This window comes from Pezoporus occidentalis, unplaced genomic scaffold (genome assembly GCF_034315485.1).
Source record: "Pezoporus occidentalis ecotype Australia unplaced genomic scaffold, CSIRO_AGI_Poc_V1 ctg193, whole genome shotgun sequence".
Taxonomy (NCBI): Eukaryota; Metazoa; Chordata; class Aves; order Psittaciformes; family Psittacidae; genus Pezoporus; species Pezoporus occidentalis.
This window is the reverse complement of record NW_026913782.1, coordinates 1257771-1275582: the sequence shown is the minus strand read 5'-3', so window position 1 is coordinate 1275582 and position 17812 is coordinate 1257771. Positions and strand designations below refer to the sequence as shown.

The window sequence follows — 17812 nt, the reverse complement described above, 5'->3', positions numbered from 1 at the left end:
CTGCTGCAGGACAGCTCTGCCTATCCCTTTTGACAGCGGCATTCTGACAGACAAAAAGCACAGCGCTATGGGAACCGCCTGGAACACAGCCCAGAGCAGGGCAGGAGGCCAGAGGGGTGCAGGTCACCATGCTCAGGGGTGTGCTATTCACCGGGTTGCTGTGAGGAAACAGGCTGACAAGTTTTCTCTCATGAGCAAGTCCTTTACAAGATGCTGCTGTGCACCTGAGCAAGCAGCTTCCTGCGCCCTGACTGCTGCTCCTACCCGCTCGCACCGTGTCATAAATAACAACGTCGGGGAAGGCCTTTTAGTTTGCTTTTCTCCATCCCTTCCTCTCAACCACCTCAATAATGCATTCATTAGGCAGGACACTAACGGGAAAACACAACCAAGCTCCGGGCCCCAGTAAACTCCAGAGGTTTTTTATACACTGGTGAAGTTCAATAAGCAGATACTTGCATTGTAAGTAGATGGAAGTAGAAGTTCAATAAGCAGATACACATGCATTGTAAGGCAGGATGGTTTGGGCTCAGATATCCCAGCATCTCTCTGAAAGGGGCCTTCCTCCCTCTTGCCCCTGCTACCCAAACCAGTTGTTGCATTTCTGACATCTGCTCTTTCCTCTGGCATCCCTTGCATTTCTCATCGCCCAAGCAGCACTCTGCTCGCTGCACTCATGCAACTCATATTCCAAGGCACCAGTTGCCCTGGTATATTTGTGTTTAGCTAGAGCAGGAAATGCCTTTGAGAGAGAAGTGAGGGAAAATGGAGATTCTTCTGTGTCCTTTCACTAATGGTTTGCTTTGAGGATAGGCAATGATTACGCGCACCTCTTTCCACCCACAGATCTAAAAGCGCTTTATTCCCTGGTGGGCAAATAACACTAATGGCCCCTTTTAGAAAAGGCTTAAAGTGGCACTTCCAAAGGAGTTACCCTGCTCCCACTGAATTCCATGAAGGTCTGGATGCACAATTGGAGGCCTGCCTTGAATTCCCAGCCACTGACATCCACCTGAAGCTCAGGATAAGTCAATGGCAGAGCTCTGAACCCCCATCTTCTCACCGAGCCCCCAGGCTTTCAAGTATTTATGCATGTGTTCTCAAACTCAGTCTGGTTAACTACTGAATAGCTACTAACCTTAGTACGTGGTGGGAGTGAGGGCAAAATAACATACAAATACTTTGTAATAGAACTAAACCTGGTCTGCATCTCTTGCATCGTTTGGCAAATACAGAACAAGTAACAGGCAACGCAGGAATGTATTTAGTCAAAGTAAGCAATCCATATCTTTTGATAAAATACATTCTATATTAATGCTCATTCACCTTCAATATACATGAAAATCCAGTTGTCTATGTAGAAAATTCTTCATTCTCAGCGCTGCTTGCTCACGCTTCGGTTCAGCAGCAGGGCTCAACACATTCAGTTCCCAGCAAAGTGAGAGGGCCAAGAAGGCTCAGCTTTCTGCAGGACCAAGCCTCATGCACCCCCTGGTGCACCTGATCCCGCAGGTCCCATTTGAAGGCAATCCCGCTGGCTTCAGTGGGAATTTTGCAGGGGTGAGCGCTGCAGAAGGGCCCCCCGGCTGCCCAGCACTTGCAGTGTGGTGTGGAAGTCACCCACATGCCATATGGCGTTCCAACAAAAAAGGTCAGTTAGTGAATATAGAAAGTAATAGATCTACATAAATCACAGTATCGTGGTTTTGCAACCAGACTAACGCTCAGCTCCTCATGAACAATCCAATTGCTATGCACAGAAAGGTAGCAGAGTGCAGTGAATAGTTCAACATCCTTTATGCAATTACAAGCACTGGATCTTCATCTTTCCTCATTTCAGGACTTCCTGCCTATCCTGCTGCCACCCGGAGCCCAGTTCTCCACTGGACCATCTGAAGTCAATCCTCAGCACTTCGGCTGGTTCAGGTCGCATCTGCACCTCTGCCATGGGCCCCTCACACCATGCAAGGGGTGCAAGGCACCCTCCACTCCCACTCATGTCCACCCCTGTCCCCTCCCCTCTGTTGTGCCAGCACCCATCAGTGAAACCACTCGCTGAATCAGGGGGGATTGATCCAGCTGGAAAACCGCCTGTCCATAAGAATGCATGGGGTTATTTCCCAACCAAACCAACCCCACAGCACAGCTCACGATGCAGCCGTGCCCGGGGCTGGTGCCGGTGTGTGTGTGCACGCAAGGGGTGCAAGCAGCCAGCAAACCCGAACAGCAGGACTTTGCCTCCAGCTTGCATCGCTGTAAGCTATGTCTGCATTACACTACAAGAGAGGAAAGTCAGCCCCTACTTGAATGAGCCACAACCAAAGGACTGGATGCTGTGAAGAGAAAGGTTCTCCCGATGCAAGGCTCTGTTTAAGGTCATGGCACCTGGTTTAGCTGGGCAGGAAAGAAAAACTTAGGGACTTAAAGCATGGATGGAAACCACCACTGGTCTTTCTTACACTTTATTTTAGTAAGCAAAAAGCCTGTTGCTGCTGTACAGTGTTATACAACGAACTGCCATAGTCCTCATGTCACTGCTCCATAGAAAATGTGCTGTGACTACCACGTTTATGCCTGCATGCCAAAAGAATGTACAAAGTTGCACTAAGCTCTGTTTCTCTTCCACTTCCTTTTGATAGTCTTAAACTCTGACTTTTACAGTGTCGCAGCCACTTCTGCGCACACCTCCATACCACCCTGGTTACGGAAGGCCTTTGCCCAAGATTAAAAGACTCAAGTGCTGTGCATCTCTCAAGCCATCATCAGAAATGTAAACCACTAAGAAAATTTGCTGTCTTCGGTAATCTTAAAAAGAAAAGTCTTTAACAAACCTACTGAAAAGGAGCCATTGCCAACAATAGGGTTTTCAGACCGGTCCAAGCTGTTTCTAGAAGTTGTCCAGGCATTTTCTCTTCGCTCACGTGTTGCTTTATAAAGCTAATACTGTATAAAAGGGCTCTTTGAAGCATGTGACCTTCATTTCATTAGTTTTTAAGAGTCTGAAAAAGGAGTAAATTTAGAAACGTTTTGCTCAGTTGTGGAAAACGTCTGTATTACAACAGGATCTCCTCCGCTCCTCCCATGCGCAGTACAAAAGGCAAGTAAATAAAGACACCCTGCATCTTCACAGTCTGGTACTCATCCAAGTCACTAAAATCTATGCAAAGTAGGTACAAAATACAAGGGGTCTTCTTCTCCTGTAGACCAAGACCCCACCAAACCCCCCCTGGGATAAAAGTTCCCAGCTAAATAAAACCTCACTAGCTTTTACATCAGCCAAGGTAGTAGCAGTATTTTAGCTCCCCTCCAATGAGATGTAAATGCCTGGACCAGCTCAAAGGCCCAGGGAGAAGAACAGGTCCAGCATTTCAAGAGCCAGGTGCTGGTTTATACCCTTATGGCTTCCAAGTTAAGTTGCACTTCAGTTCACGATGCCACGAGGTTGGAGATATAATTTAGCAGTGGATTAAAGAAGCGCAAAGCTTGAAGTTGGTTGTCATGCAGAGGTGGGATAGGTGATGGCTCTTTTTAGACTGATTTGCGTGAAAGCAGCATTTGGCTTTGGATCATACGGTGTTGGAGGACCAGGGTTGGTTACAACTGCTGATAGTTATTACTCCCAGTCAGTAATTCAGCACTTGCAAACTCAGGTGTCAGGGAACCAACATCCAGATGTCTGACACCAATACTCCCCTGGGTTTCCTGCTTCCCACTGGTTTTGTTAAGCCTTCACGTGCACTTCTGCAGTGCCGGCCATCAAACTAGTGTTTTTCAGGAGAAATCTCTCCAAGTTTGGTTACTTTGTCAAAAACCCTGTTTAACTAAAAAGACAAGCACAGGTCGTGCTTGCTCGCTGCGCTGGTGCCTCGGAAAGGGCACCGGTGAGGACTCAGCCCTCTCACCGCACGCTTCCCCCATCCTCGGTACTCTACATTCATGTCAGTGAACGCTACTCTCGGACACAAATCGAAGAGACAAGTCAGCGACAAAACTACTTCTAGGCTGATAACGGCAGGATGCTACCAAGACAACTCCATAGAAAACCCACTGAAGCAGGAGCAAAATTCAGGTCACTTCTTAGCAAAGCTCATCACAGATTATTATTATGATTATTATTATTAAATTCTTTTAAGCCATTTTGTAAAACCTTTATCCTGGGAGCCAGATATCCCCATGTGATGTGCTAGTTGGAACACGCTAACGTGGGACCACCTAACCCCACCTGGTACCAAAGGCTTCCGAATGATTTTTAGCTTCTTCGAAAATCACTGCTGACTGACACCCATCTGTTGGTGATCGGCTTCTGGTTCCTCTTCTTCCACATCCGCGTTATACTCTTCAAATGCATCATCATCAACATCTGGAAGCCCAAGTAACTACAAAGAAGAGAAAATACTGTGTAATAGTGAATTACACACTCATGCAGCTTCACTGGAAATCTTCATACAACACTTCTTGAAAGCCTCAAACCCCAGAATGTTCGCATTGCGTAACAATTGTGACTCAAAATCTTTCTTTCCCTCCTGTGCTATAGAAAGATTGGAAAATGCATCCTCACACCAAATTAAGTGCTCAGAGACTGGAAGAGAAATAAAACTAAAGCAAAGCACTTGCGAAAAGCTTTGCCTTCTTCCCTGAGGTCGTATCACCAGTTGTTGAGTGTTTAGACTTGGCAGTGGTTTAACTTCAGAGAGAACCATGGCAATACTGCAGCGGTAATTACCTTGGTTTAAGACTGCGCTTGGCAACCATATAAAAGTCAAAGAAGAAAGCATCCTCATGCAGAACTTGCTAGCATGGAGTAGGCAGAGTCTCTAAAATCCAAGGTCCCACCATGTTAAGCGCATCTCTTAAACCCTTCACTCCATCACGCCAGACAAAGCCCAGCATGCTGGGTGAAGCCCTCGCAGTGAAAAATACCGTGATTTGAACTCAAAATTGACCCAGTCCCTTCAGATTTCTGCAAATTAGATTTGGGCTTGTGAAGAGCTGCCAGCCTATCTTCCTCAGATAATGTCTGGATGCCTCCACCTGATGGATCTGATCACTGCAAAGGCACTTGTTCGCTAATATGAATGTGAACTTCTCACCCTCCTTTAAAGGGCTTCCAAGCCAAAAGAAGTCAGAAAGGTAGATAAACCAAATAACAGCCAAAATAACACACCTGTTGTGTAAATCCCATGTTAGAATCCTACACCAGCAGCTACTAACAGCCACAAAGCAAAAGCACGTGCCAGGCATTATTGGGAATACCATGCATCTAGCTTGCCAGGGCTGGAAGAGCATCACAGATGCATGCAGCTCCCTGGCTGGAGAGTGACACCACTGTTAGCTCTCAAAAGAGGCAAAGCCCAGGAAAATCAGGAGGAGAGTGACACTGGCAAGGCTGGTAGCATGAAAACGAGCAGGCTGTGGCGAGGCAGGTATTTAGGGACCTTAACTAATTTAGTCTGTGATCAGCATCCAGAATTAGTCAGTGGACACAAACACGATGCGCAGAAGTAGCCTCTGGGTCCAATGAAGCCTGTATTCTTCACTGTCACTGTGAGAAAAGCAGGTGGTTTTAGTTGCAGGGTTTCTTTGGCAGGCAAATGGAAGGAGAATTTGCTGACTAAACCCCCTCCTTCCCAGTTTAAAAATACTCATGGAAAGACCCCGAGCTGAAACCGTTCCTGTTTCCTGAGCAGAACAAAGAGTAAATGCTCCTATGCATGCATATTCCTCTAATCAAATGCTTAACTGAATGTGAAACTCCTTGGTTCGCTTTCAGCATGCGGGGGTTTTGCTTCATGTTGAAGCTAAAATTAAACTACTCCGTTTTCAAAAAGCAAAAGCAAGGCCTCTAGGCTTTCTTATCCCCCAGTATTAGTTTTGCTAAACTGACTCAGTGTATTCTAATTAAATGTGAGTGTTGGATTGCTCTGGTTTTATCACCTGGCAGAAAGAGATTTGATCACATTTGGTTTTGCCCAGCCCTGGTTATAATTCCTCCTTGATTTCCAGAGAAACGAGCCAAGGGCTCTTCATTTTATGGGATACCATAAGCCTTTCCCATGCAAAAGAAACACATAAATACACAAGAACCATCAAGAAGATGCACGTGATCCCAAAGGCTGGAGAGCACATCCTGCTTTTCACATATCCCATCTCCCTTTGCCCTCATGAAACACAGCTCTCCTCTCCCTGGCACAGTATAAATCAGAGTGATGTGGCAGACATCAGTGGTTTTACAGAGCGTAGAAAGCATGGGGATGGGATGCAATGGGATGGGATGCAATGGGATGGGATGCGATGGGATGGGATGCGATGGGATGGGATGCAATGAGATGGGATGCAATGGGATGCTCTTCAGAGAGAGGTACAGTTTTGTTCTCTCACAGACACTTTAGGACCTTCCAAGCCACTAAGGACCTCAACCATGCAGGTCATATCTCATCACTTCCCACACCACTGCAGACCCCTTACTGCTCTCTGGACTGCAGTGATAGATCAGCCCACACCTTGACCCCAAGGAGGGAGGATAAGGGTCCAAAGTGCAGGAAGCTCTACAAACACTGGGCCAAAGCAGAAGGGTATCTAAAAGATGAGGACAAATAAGATTATTATCCTAGACCAACTCCCACCTTGTCTTCCTTCAAATACACGTTTCTGCTTCTAGCCCATATCTACTTCATCTATAAAGCCCACATCTACTTCATCTAGTAAAGTATCAGCTGTGTGGCAGACTTGAAAGGACTTAAATGGAGAGTGGAAACAAGGAAGAAAGAGCTAAAACAGGAAAGGGATGTAGAAAAAGAGAGCTGATCCATCAGCCAAAAGGAACAAAACTGCCAGGTGGGGACGCATGGGGAAGAGGAGGACAAGAGGGTGGTGAGGAGGTAGAAAGGACAACCACCAGTGGCAGCACCACCTGAACTACGTGTATTTATTCCTGTTGGCCACACTACCCATCTGAAGGTAAAGGAGAGATCACTGGGATGTGTATGAATTGTATGAGGGCCACGAGGATGCTCAGGGGACTGAAGCACCTCCTCTATGAAGACAGGCTGAGAAAGCTGGGGCTGTTCAGCCTGGAGAAGAGAAGCTGCGTGGAGACCTCATAGCAGCCTTCCAGTATCTGAAGGGGGGCTTTGAGAATGCTGGGGAGGGACTTGGGACTATACAGGACAAGGGGTGATGGGTTCAAACTGAAACAGGGGAAGTTTAGATTGGATATAGGGAGGAAATTCTTTACTGTGAGGGTGGTGAGGCACTGGAATGGGTTGCCCAGGGAAGCTGTGAATGCTCCATCCCTGGTGGTGTTCAAGGCCATGTCAGACAGAGCCTTGGGTGAGATGGTTTAGTGTGAGGTGTCCCTGCCCATGGCAGGGGGTTGGAACTGGATGATCTTAGTGTCCTTTCCAACCTGAACTATTCTATGAATTCAGTGAATACGGCATAAATGGCTTTTGCACTGCAGATTCCCCAGTTCAGATGTAGGCTTTTGAGACTGAAGGTGAGTTCAATGCCCTTGCAATTTGCTGCTGAATTGCACTACTCCTGTTTTGGTTCTCTGTGAACTCTGCCAGTTGGTGTGATGTCCCTCAGGCATTTGTCATTTCTGATTTGTCTTTCTTTCTTAACTCTTTCAAAGTGCCCCGACTTCACCAAATAACCCAGGAGGTTTTAAGCCGTGAAGGCAGTGACGCTGCCTCCCACCAAAAGCTGATGTACAAGCACACTGAAAATCAAACCAAGTACAAGAGTGAGCTTCAGCGGTCTACATGATGCCACACTAAATATAACATGGTTCTGTTGAATCCTGAGGCAAAGGGCTTAGTCTCCAGGCAGATGTGCTTACAAGCACCAGCATGGACACCTCTGGCACCAGAGAGACAAGAGGTCAGAGAAGCTGGGATGCTCTGAGGCAAATAATGATATTTGAGCCCACCGCTATTGATAACACATGCACGTACCTGTGTGGTGGCTGGTACCTTTGGATGCTCCCTGAGTAAGTAGGGCTTTGCAGAAATCAACCCAGGAAGGCAGTAATGGGTAGAGACAACATGCCACCCCCCCCCTTTCAGTAAAGAAACAGCTTGACCTTGTCTACAGCAGGATTCAGAAGTACTGTTTAGCTGTTGCAGGTTAACCAACACTTGCTAAAGGCATTGTCCAAATAAATATCCTGCCCTGGCACTGTGTTTATGCCCATAAAACATAAGGGAGAGATGCCTGAGAGCAGTGAGGGCTGATAAGCAGCCCCCAGACCACCCTCTGCCTCCTGCAAGCAGGGAACAGCAGGGAGCAGAGGGAAATCTCTGTCTCTCACTGAGAGGGATGCCAGTTGCTGGGCATCCCTCATCTCACCTTCTCCAAAACACTGGGGCCAGCAGCATGAGCAGCCAATCCTTTCGCACACTGTAGCCCCGGAAGAGATGGGTCTCACCTTCAGCTGCAGTTTTACCTAAACTATCATTTTTCAACTTGCAGTTTGCCAGACCGGTCTCTGACAGCAGACTTAGTTGTGGCAGCGGAGAAGAAATGCCCTGCGATTGCTCTGTTACCTCCATGCTCACAATAAGGTGGTTTCATCAGCCCAGCAGAGAAAGGATGGGGGAACAACACAAAGTAATGCTAAGGAAATACTTTTCCAGCACTGAAGAAAAGTGGGTTTGCTATGGCAAAGGCCTGAGTGTGCAAAACAACTCCTTTTATACCTCTATTGTAACATCCTTCACTTTAAAAATGTCACTACATTCCTTATTAGTCTTGTCTGCACACACCCATACCTCAAATGACCTGGCTCTGTTATGCTCACACAAATCTCTCAATACTGGGTCAAAGGAGAACCTGAAGAACTTCATCTTTGTGCTGTATCCAAGAAAAAGTGAAGAGAAGTACTCGGCTACAGACTGAAAGAGGACTCTGACACTTGAGGATGCAGTTTTTGAACAGACAAAAGCATAATGAAATGCAACAGCCTTGAAGCAAAACCCAAAAGATGCAGCTTCTAAATGAAGGAGTTTTTCACAGAAGCATAATGATGAGAAGAAAATGTGCCCAGCGGTGTTGTATCCTTTAAAGCCACCTGAAGACTTTACATCAAGACCGGGTGTCTTTGGAAAAGACACAATACAGCTCAACTAAAATCTATGCGCTCGGTTGTGGGAATCACGGGGTGAAATGGGATGGATTAATGAAGGGCCCAGACTATATTGAGCATATTGGTTTCCCTTCCTTTGAACCTTTTTATTCTGAGGAGTAGCTTAACTTGGTTTGACTGAAGCAAATTTCTCAGGAACTTGAGCTACGCCAAAATAAACGTGGTTCAAATGAAATAAGTGATCTGTACTGATTTAATTAAGTCTTTTTGAAGTCCTCTTTAGTTAAACCAATGGAAGTTTCTCCTCAAAGACAGAGCTTTTCTGAGCAGGAGAAAACAGCTCTGAAGATCCAAGAGCCGAACACAGTTCTGGGAAACATATTTATACTTTTGTATGTTTGCACAATTACAAGCAGCTGTCCTGACAGATCAGATTTCCAGTCCCTTCTAAGAAAAGTGTGCATCTGTTCCATTTATTTCCAGTCTCTCAAAGGATCCTTTAAAACGATGCTCTTTTATGTCAACCAGCTGCGGTGGTCCGTGGCAAGGCAATGCAAGGGATTAACACAGGGAAGGCCAGTGTTTTCATATTCAGAGCAAAAAGGAGGGCCTGGAGCTCCCATACTTGGGACTATAAATATGGCCCTCAGTCAGCCTTCCTGGGGACATCATGGGAGCATGGTTCCGGCAACAAACCTCCACGCTGCTTTGCACCAGCCCCAGGCCCTCGGAAGGAGAGGCTGTGCAAACACGAAGGACAACAGCCGGCCAAATTCACCTCCTGAGAAAACGCAGGCTTTGACCCAAATCTTGGCGTTAAACGAGGACACAGAAAGCTGAAGAGCAGCGAAACAAATACAAGCCCACTCCCCACAAAACCCAGCTGCTGCTCTAAATCCCTCTCAAGCGGTGACCGCGCTGGTGTTGGTGAATACCAAGTGGTAACCATCCCAACAGCAAAATCTGGACCACCTGGAAGAAGCCCTGTAATGAAAGAAACTGCTGAGGAGGAACTGTACTTCCAGCTTCCCAGGGCTTTACTCTTGCTACCCAGACCCTCGCAGAACTGAGCAATTCCAGTGCCAGGAAACAACTGCCACAAAGTCCCAGGGTGCCGAGTCGCATCCCGCTCCTCCGAGTCAGCACTGCGCCAGCAGGATGAGACTGCCACCGGCTGCCACACCAGTTGGCCTTGCACTCCATGTGGGAATCTCAGCCTTGGAAATGCAGAGATGGAAATAAAAGGGCACCTGGCTTCCAAGAAACAACTTCCAATTGCCTTGTAGTAGCTTATGCGCTAACACCCCTGCACCTTGACAGCCGACTGGACACGTAAGCCCTGCAGAATAAAGCCACCTTGCTCCACCTAATGCTGCCCTATTAAACGTCACAGGTACCTGTCAATGTTTACAAGTAAAAAAGAGGCACTTACAGGTCTGAAGGATTTGAAGACTTTTTCCAGTATCTCATGGAGTGTCTTTTTCCCGCAGGAAGAGATGTAATCCTGTGCGAGCTGCAGGAAAGGTAAGCAGTCCTCACTTTCGCTCCACACGTGCTGAAAGGCAACAGCAACACAAGAGAGAAAAGGCATTAACAGGAATCCCACATGATTTTATAAGGTGATGTGTTGTGAACATCTGCCACAGCACACTGGGCTTCCTGCAGTTCAGACCCGTGCTGGGGACCGGACCTGCAGGCTGCTTCACAAGCTGCACTTCTGAGAAGGAGCCTTGATTTTATTAACACAGATACATCAGAAAGCAGGGAAATTGATCCAGAAGAGAAAAAGTCTTATGACTGCACCAGTGATTGAGGGTACAGACACCTTGTGCATACGCATTTTATCAGTAAAGGTGGTTTTGTTTCACATCAGCCCTACTCAGACCTGGAAGTCACTTTGGGTTTTCTCTTCTTCTGCATCATCTTCTACAATAAAGCCCTCTGGCAGATCTAAAGCATCCCTTTGTCTTCCTGGAATTAGTGGAATTGTGATGTGACCCTGGAGGTGGAACTTGGTGTGTAATTCTCTTGATGATGCAGAAGAAAACATGCAAAATATACCCACAGGTTACACCCAGAGCTGAGGAAGAGACATCCGGGCACTCACAACATCCAACACCTCATGCCTCCCTCCGTTTTGAAGTTTACTTCTCCTAGGTTTGAATCTTCTCTTCCTGGGCAAGCACATTTAAACTCACTTAGGATATTCCTCTCGTCTTGCTCTTCCTTTGGGGATACTGGTTCCCCAGCATGGTTCTGCAGAGCCTCTACCAAAACTGAGGCTTATTCTCCTGCTATGAGGTTGTTTGAAACGCAGCTGGTGAGCCACGGTGGGAGCCACAGGCAACAATGCTTCCTGCACAGAAAGGCAGCACGCAGCTCAAGCTAATGCGTGCTTTTAAAGACCTTCCTTTGAAGGCTTCATGCATGGGACTGTCTTAGATGGCCTGCCACACAGAGAAAGCATAATACTGCAAAATCCATTTGAGACTCGTACCTCTATTTCTGCACAGCAGCTCTTTTCCCCAAAGTGATGTGTGGGTTTTTATGGTCCTATAAACAGTAGATCATGCTTAAACAAGGAATGAGCAGGGTCTCTCTGAAGCTTAACTAACATTATTCAGGGGAAGAGACAGAATGACAGATGTTTCAATCCCTAACATAAGGCTTACGTGTCACCTTCCTGTTCAGCAGTGACTACCTGCCTGGGATGCAGCTTCACACTTCCCCAAGGAAAACACTACTTAACATCACCTAAGCTTCATCTTTAAGACAAAAACTGCAACTGCTTTGCTATGAGCCTCACCTGACCTACATTTTCTTTGCTGCTTGTTGCATTTTACAAGCATAAACATAGTGAAATGTTTTGTTAGGAATAGAGCCCTGCCTTGTTGAGTAGGTTCTGCTCTTTCCATATAAGCAGAGTCATCTCTTAACCAGTCTGGAAATAAGAAGAAGTTCTTTACAGTCTTGCCAACTCTCAAAGGCACATACCACAAGTCCCATGGTACCTTCATGCCATCTTAGAGCCATGGGCCTTGTACTCCTATAAATAGACCACCAAATCTCAGCTTCTGTTAAAACAAACAAACAAACGAAGTCTGCACTTTGAGACTTCTAGGGCCTAAAAAGGCAGACAGTCCCCCAAGTGAACTCAAACGAACCCTCTTTCAAATATCAAATGAACACTTTCAAGTAACAACATTTTAAGAACAGCCTCAAGATTCTGGCGGTCTGGCCCGTGCTTTCTTACTGCTTGTGTTAGCAATAACCCTTTAGCTACTTCTGATCTTGGCATCCAACTCAGGAGCTGGATGCTGCAGCTCGCCTATACCTGTTGCAATCGTTTCTATGTGTAAAACGATCATGACTGCTAAGATCCTGGTTCTTCTTTAAATTAGGGCTTCTTTTGGCTACCAGAGCCATACACAGCATCTTCCACACAAATGATAATCAAGCCATGCCCTTTTATAAATAACAGCTAATTCCTTCCCCAAGGAAAGTTAACTCCATGTTGTCCTATCGTGTTTTTAGTCTCTCAAGCTGCACCATGCTTTAGACTCCGGTGTGAATTTCTCAGCAGTAGTGCAGAATAAGGTGATCTAGCACATGCGGAAAACCTAAGCGAGTAACTTGATCATTGAGCCTCTGAAGAGAGGGATTTTTGCACAGCAGGTCAATAGCAAGTAAGGCTTCCAACAATTTCCACATCTGCAGAAGATGTAGGACTTTGTCTGCAGCAACGAATGCACTATGAAAGGTCTCTCATGCCGTAAGTGCATGCACCTCATTGTGGAATCCGGAATTCCATCTTCTTCCCAAGAAAACCTGTTAATAGCATGACTCATAGAATCAATCATACAATCACGGAATGGCTTGTGTTGGAAGGGACCTTAAGATCAACCAGTTCCAACCCCTTGCCATGGGCAGGGATGCCTCACACCAGACCATGTCACCCAAGGCTCTGTCCAACCTGGCTTTGAACACTGCCAGGGAAGGAGCATTCACCACTCCTCTGGGCACCCTGTGCCAGCACCTCACCACCCTCACATAAAAACCTCCTCCTTTATATCTAACCTGAACTTCCCGTTTCAGCTTTATCCCCTCATCCCTTGTCCTATCGCTACAAATCATGGTTGATCAGCACCTACACACAGCACATAGCTGAGGCAATTCATGGGGTTACATCTGGAGGGGGTTGCTTTCCCTCATGCCTTTAGATGATTCAGTGCTGCTGAATGACAAAGTCGCTTGCTAGACCACCTCTTTCTAACCAGCCCACCTATCGAGCGCAGCAGGATTTCTTTGTGGGGATAATTTGACTTGCCAGAAATAGTCAGACTCACTGACTCTGTTCTAAACTGCAAGGAAATCTTGCATCAAGGTGGCACCATATATTTATTTGCTTTATCGGTTACTTTGAACACCCGCAATAACACGGTGACAAAACAAATTGCAGTCTACATCACTGCAACCCTCACCCCTATTGATTTCAGCTACACAAGTCCAATTAATTGCTTAACAACACCATGAGCCTCAGCAGCTGAATTATACATAGTTCAGCTATCTAAAACACTGATTCAGGGCATTTTAGAGTCCAGGTGGTACTGAAAACGTCAGCAGGCATCTAGAAGGGTCTTTGGCATCCTCGGCATGTTAAAAACCTAGCCCATTTAATTCAGGAAATTAAAATCCTAGGATTGCTGTGATCTGGAATCTCTGATTTTATACGAAATTTAGAGTTATTCTCCATGGCAACTTTCCCATGTTTTTCTCCTTCTCCCTTTTCAGTTCATCGTGCTTATCATTTCCTACTTACTACTGGGTTATCATAGACTCCTCAGCCACCTCCTACATAGCTTTTGAAGTCGTATTGTTATGAAATGAAGACATAAAGAAAGAGAACAAGAATATTGGGCACTAAATGCTTATTCAATGTAAGGCTCCTTTATGAGAGTTACAGGGTGCAAAAAGGCTCTAAAGTGTGTCACTGTGAATTCTGTTTATAGTTACTCACTTTCCCATTCCTCTGTGTTACTGGAGCCACGCAACAAGGCCCAAGTGCAAATGGCAATCAGTCCCCTGGCTTGTATTAAGTCTTCTTAAAACAAACTTTGGCCTATAATAGCTCATAGAAAGGCATCTCACCTTCTGGAACATTAAGAAATCCCAAACAAAACAATAAATGGCTGCAAAAAAAAACCCCAAGATAGCCAAGCTGGGAGCAGAAATTAATTACTACAGTGCACTAGGAGCAGCAAACTGGATGCTGGTGAATCAGCTCATTCGTGGTCCTTCATCGCACTGAAGAGATACCATCAATGGGAAAAGGATTGAGGATTACATCTGTCTGCCTGTCTTTAAAGTATTATCACAAAAGGTGATTAAAGTAATATTGAGAAACAAAAAATACAGAAGAAAACCCTGATTCTGGTTTTCCACTGTTTCTGTTTTGCACTTGACAGGAGCTGGTCCTTCTGCTCAGTTTTACTTGGTGACTCCGGGTGGGGAGTCCTCCCCAAGGTCAGTGTTTACTCCTGGTGACTCTGAATCCTACCCACAGCAACCCTGGAATGAAAATACTTGCCAAAAAAAGAAAAGAAGGGAAAATGTGGTTGCAAACCCATAGAAATTGCCAAGCGTTGGAAGCATGGGAATAGGATCTGAAACTGCTTCAGATTTAAGTTGACTAGATTTTGTTTTGAGTTTGCTCAATTATTGAGCAGCGTATAAAGAAACAATACGTGTCTGAGAAAAACAATGAGCTTTCTTTGCATCTTCTGATATAATTAGCATCCAAGCACAGATTTAGCCTAGTCCTGCACTGGATTCGTATGTATCCCTGCTTAAGAGTCCAGCAGGCATGGCCTTTCCTGGGCACAGGCATCTCTAAGAGGCATCGAGTGCCAGGGTTTGATAGGCTCATGGGTGCTGGGAAGAGGAGTGTGCAGTGCTAGTCCCACCATGGACCAGGATAATCTGCGCTCAGAGATGCTCCACTGCCATGGCTGGGACTGCGCCTGAAGGTCTCGTGTATCCCTGGACAGATGCACAACTAAACTCCTAACAACTTCTTCCATAATTCAGCACGTCAGTCTGCCCGACGGGATAAATAACTGCCCTGTTCGAGGGGATTTGTGGTCCTGGAAAGACACTTCACTGCTCTCTGTTTCCATCACCCCATCGGTCGAATGGGTCCATACAGCACTTACCTATTGGAAAGGGAATTAATGAACACTTGCCAAGCAGACCGAGGGATGAAAAGTTGGGAAGGGAAGGAGCTACCGCATCCCTATGATAACGCCCTGCGCTAGGAGCTATTTGCTCGTTAAACAATGAAATGAGGTCCTTTGGTCGCAGTTAACCGGAGCTTCGCAGGTTACAGACCCCGCGGCGAGGTGCCGCTTGCCGGTGACTCTTCCTGCACTTGTTCTCACCACCGGGAGGCTCTGGGGGAGGGGAACACACCACAACCCCCATCCCAAAGCCACGGGGTTGTTTTACCGGTGCCTTTTCAGCACGAACTCGACGGGCAGGGAACGGGGCACGGCGGCGCTGGGCCGGCACCTGCCCGGGTCCCCAAACCGCGGCGGACCCGGTGTTGGGGGGGACGGACGGGAGGGGGGCGCGGTCCTCCTGTCATCCTGACTCCATTTTATTCCTGCCCATTCTCCATTTGCCGTGACAGCCCTGCCAGTCCGCCCGCCCCTGGCCCCGGGAGGATGGATGGGTTGATGGATGGATGGATGAGTGGATGGATGGATGGGTGGATGGATGGATGAGTGGATGGATGGATGAGCGGATGGATGGATCGGGATGCGGGGGAGCAGCAGCTGCAGCCCCCGCAGGGAGCAGGAGGAGCGGGGGGATGTTCGCACCCACTCCCCTCACCCGGAGCCCGCAGCGTCCCCGGGCCGGGTGATGGGGATGGCGAGGGGGGGCCCTGCCCGCAGCCCTGCCCCTGGGGCCGCCCCCCACCTGCAGCGGACTCCATTTTGCAGCCGGTGGTGCGGCGCTAGGGAAGATCCCCCCCCCCCCCGGCCCGTCCCCGCCACCCGCGGCACACACGACGGGAGCCCCCGCGGCCCCGGCACCCCCCGCCCTCTAACCCCGCATCCCTCCGCCCCCCGGGGACACGCACGGACGGAGGGGAGGGGGGGGAGAGCGTCCCAAAGCGGTGCCGTGGCCGCGCACACGCAGGGATGCCCGCACACACGCAGGGATGCCCGCACACACGCGTGACCGGCTCCCCCCCTTCCTCCTACGGTCCCCTTTATGGGGCACTCACGAAATTGTCTCCGCAGGCGGCCTCCGGGCAGAGCACGTAGAAGGAGAAGCCGGGCTCGGCGTAGAAGTCCATGCGGCGCTCGGTCTCCTCGGCGGCGATGAGCTGGAAGGGCGTGCGGGCGCACCAGCGCTCCGCCGCCTCCGCCAGCGCCTCGAAAGCCATCCCCGGCCCCGGCCCCGGCCCCGGCCCCGCCGCCGCGCTCCTTCGCGCCCAGCCGCCCGTGCAACCGGAGAGGCGGAGCAGGAGGTGGGGTTTGCTGCAGGCAATGGGCTCGACGCCTTTTGGCTACTTGGGAGGAAGTGGGGGGAGAACAGGGACAGGCACACACACACACACACCGGGAGCGCGCTGCCGGCAGAGCCCGCCCCAGCCCCGCTGCGGCTCATCCAGAGCCGGTGCCCCCGGCGCTGGGTTCTGCGGGAGCGACCCAAAGGCGAGGCGCTGCCCCAGCGCAGGGAGGGGGGCTCGCCCCGTTGGGAAGACGGAGGGTTGGTGCCAGTGACGCTGGGCACCAAGGGGGTTGTGGTTCGGTTCGCGTTACTCTTGCCGGTATATCCAAGGGATTCTCTATGTGTCTAGTAGACGCATGGGGTACAAGAGGTGACCAGCGTTTAGAAAGGGCCTTAGATTTGCATCCGTGCCACAAAAGAAAACAAACCCCCACAGACCTGGGTGGGTCTGAGGAGCCTGGAAGCCCAGGATCTCATAGAGATGAGCAGGTAGCACAGAACACATACATGGCGGTGGGTAGAAGACTTTACATGGATAAAGGCAACACTGGTCTTTAAATAATGCCCAGGTGCTGCTGCTTATCTCCAGAGTGGTGTCACTTTGGGGACCTTAGAGCAGCTTCCAGTACCTAAAGGGAGCCTGCAAGAAAGCTGGAGAGGAGCTTTGGACAAGGGCCTGTAGGGACAGGCCAAGCAGAATGGCTTTAACCTGCCAGAGGGGAGACTGAGCTGAGCTCTTAGGCAGAAGCTCTTCCCTGTGAGGGTGCTGAGGCGCTGGCACAGGGTGCCCAGAGAAGCTGTGGCTGCCCCATCCCTGGCAGTGTTCAAGGCCAGGTTGGACACAGGGGCTTGGAGCAAGCTGCTCTAGTGGAATGTGTCCCTGCCCATGACAGGGGTTGGAACTGATGAGCTTTAAGGTCCCTTCCAACCTCACCATAATCATCAGCTCAGCGCTAATGACACCACAGAGAAAACCCTTTGCTGGCACGGGAGCAGATCACTGAAGTATCAGAAAACACCAGTGATGTGAGTACTTGCACAAGCATAACTCAGCCCCTTTGTGCAAGTGGGATGTGATTGCCTGCTGGTTTTGTCACAAAAGGATGTTTCATTTATTTCATATAGATATTCTGGATATAGCCCTCATTTTTGGGGTGCTATTTGAGCAGCAGTGCTGCGCACCCCTCGCTGCACTTGCAGCTGTGCTCC

General features: G+C 48.4%; 1 protein-coding gene across 1 annotated transcript; it reads right to left on the bottom strand.

Annotated features, from left to right (window-relative positions):
* Window positions 1–2449: 2449 nt before the first annotated feature.
* On the bottom strand, window positions 2450–16619 carry MTURN (maturin, neural progenitor differentiation regulator homolog). Its single transcript, XM_062617220.1, has 3 exons — window positions 16374–16619; window positions 10518–10640; window positions 2450–4376 (listed from the first exon to the last, which is right to left on the bottom strand). The coding sequence occupies exons 1-3, from the start codon at window positions 16533–16535 to the stop codon at window positions 4266–4268; spliced, it is 396 nt and encodes a 131-aa protein (XP_062473204.1). The 5' UTR covers window positions 16536–16619; the 3' UTR covers window positions 2450–4265.
* Window positions 16620–17812: the final 1193 nt, after the last annotated feature.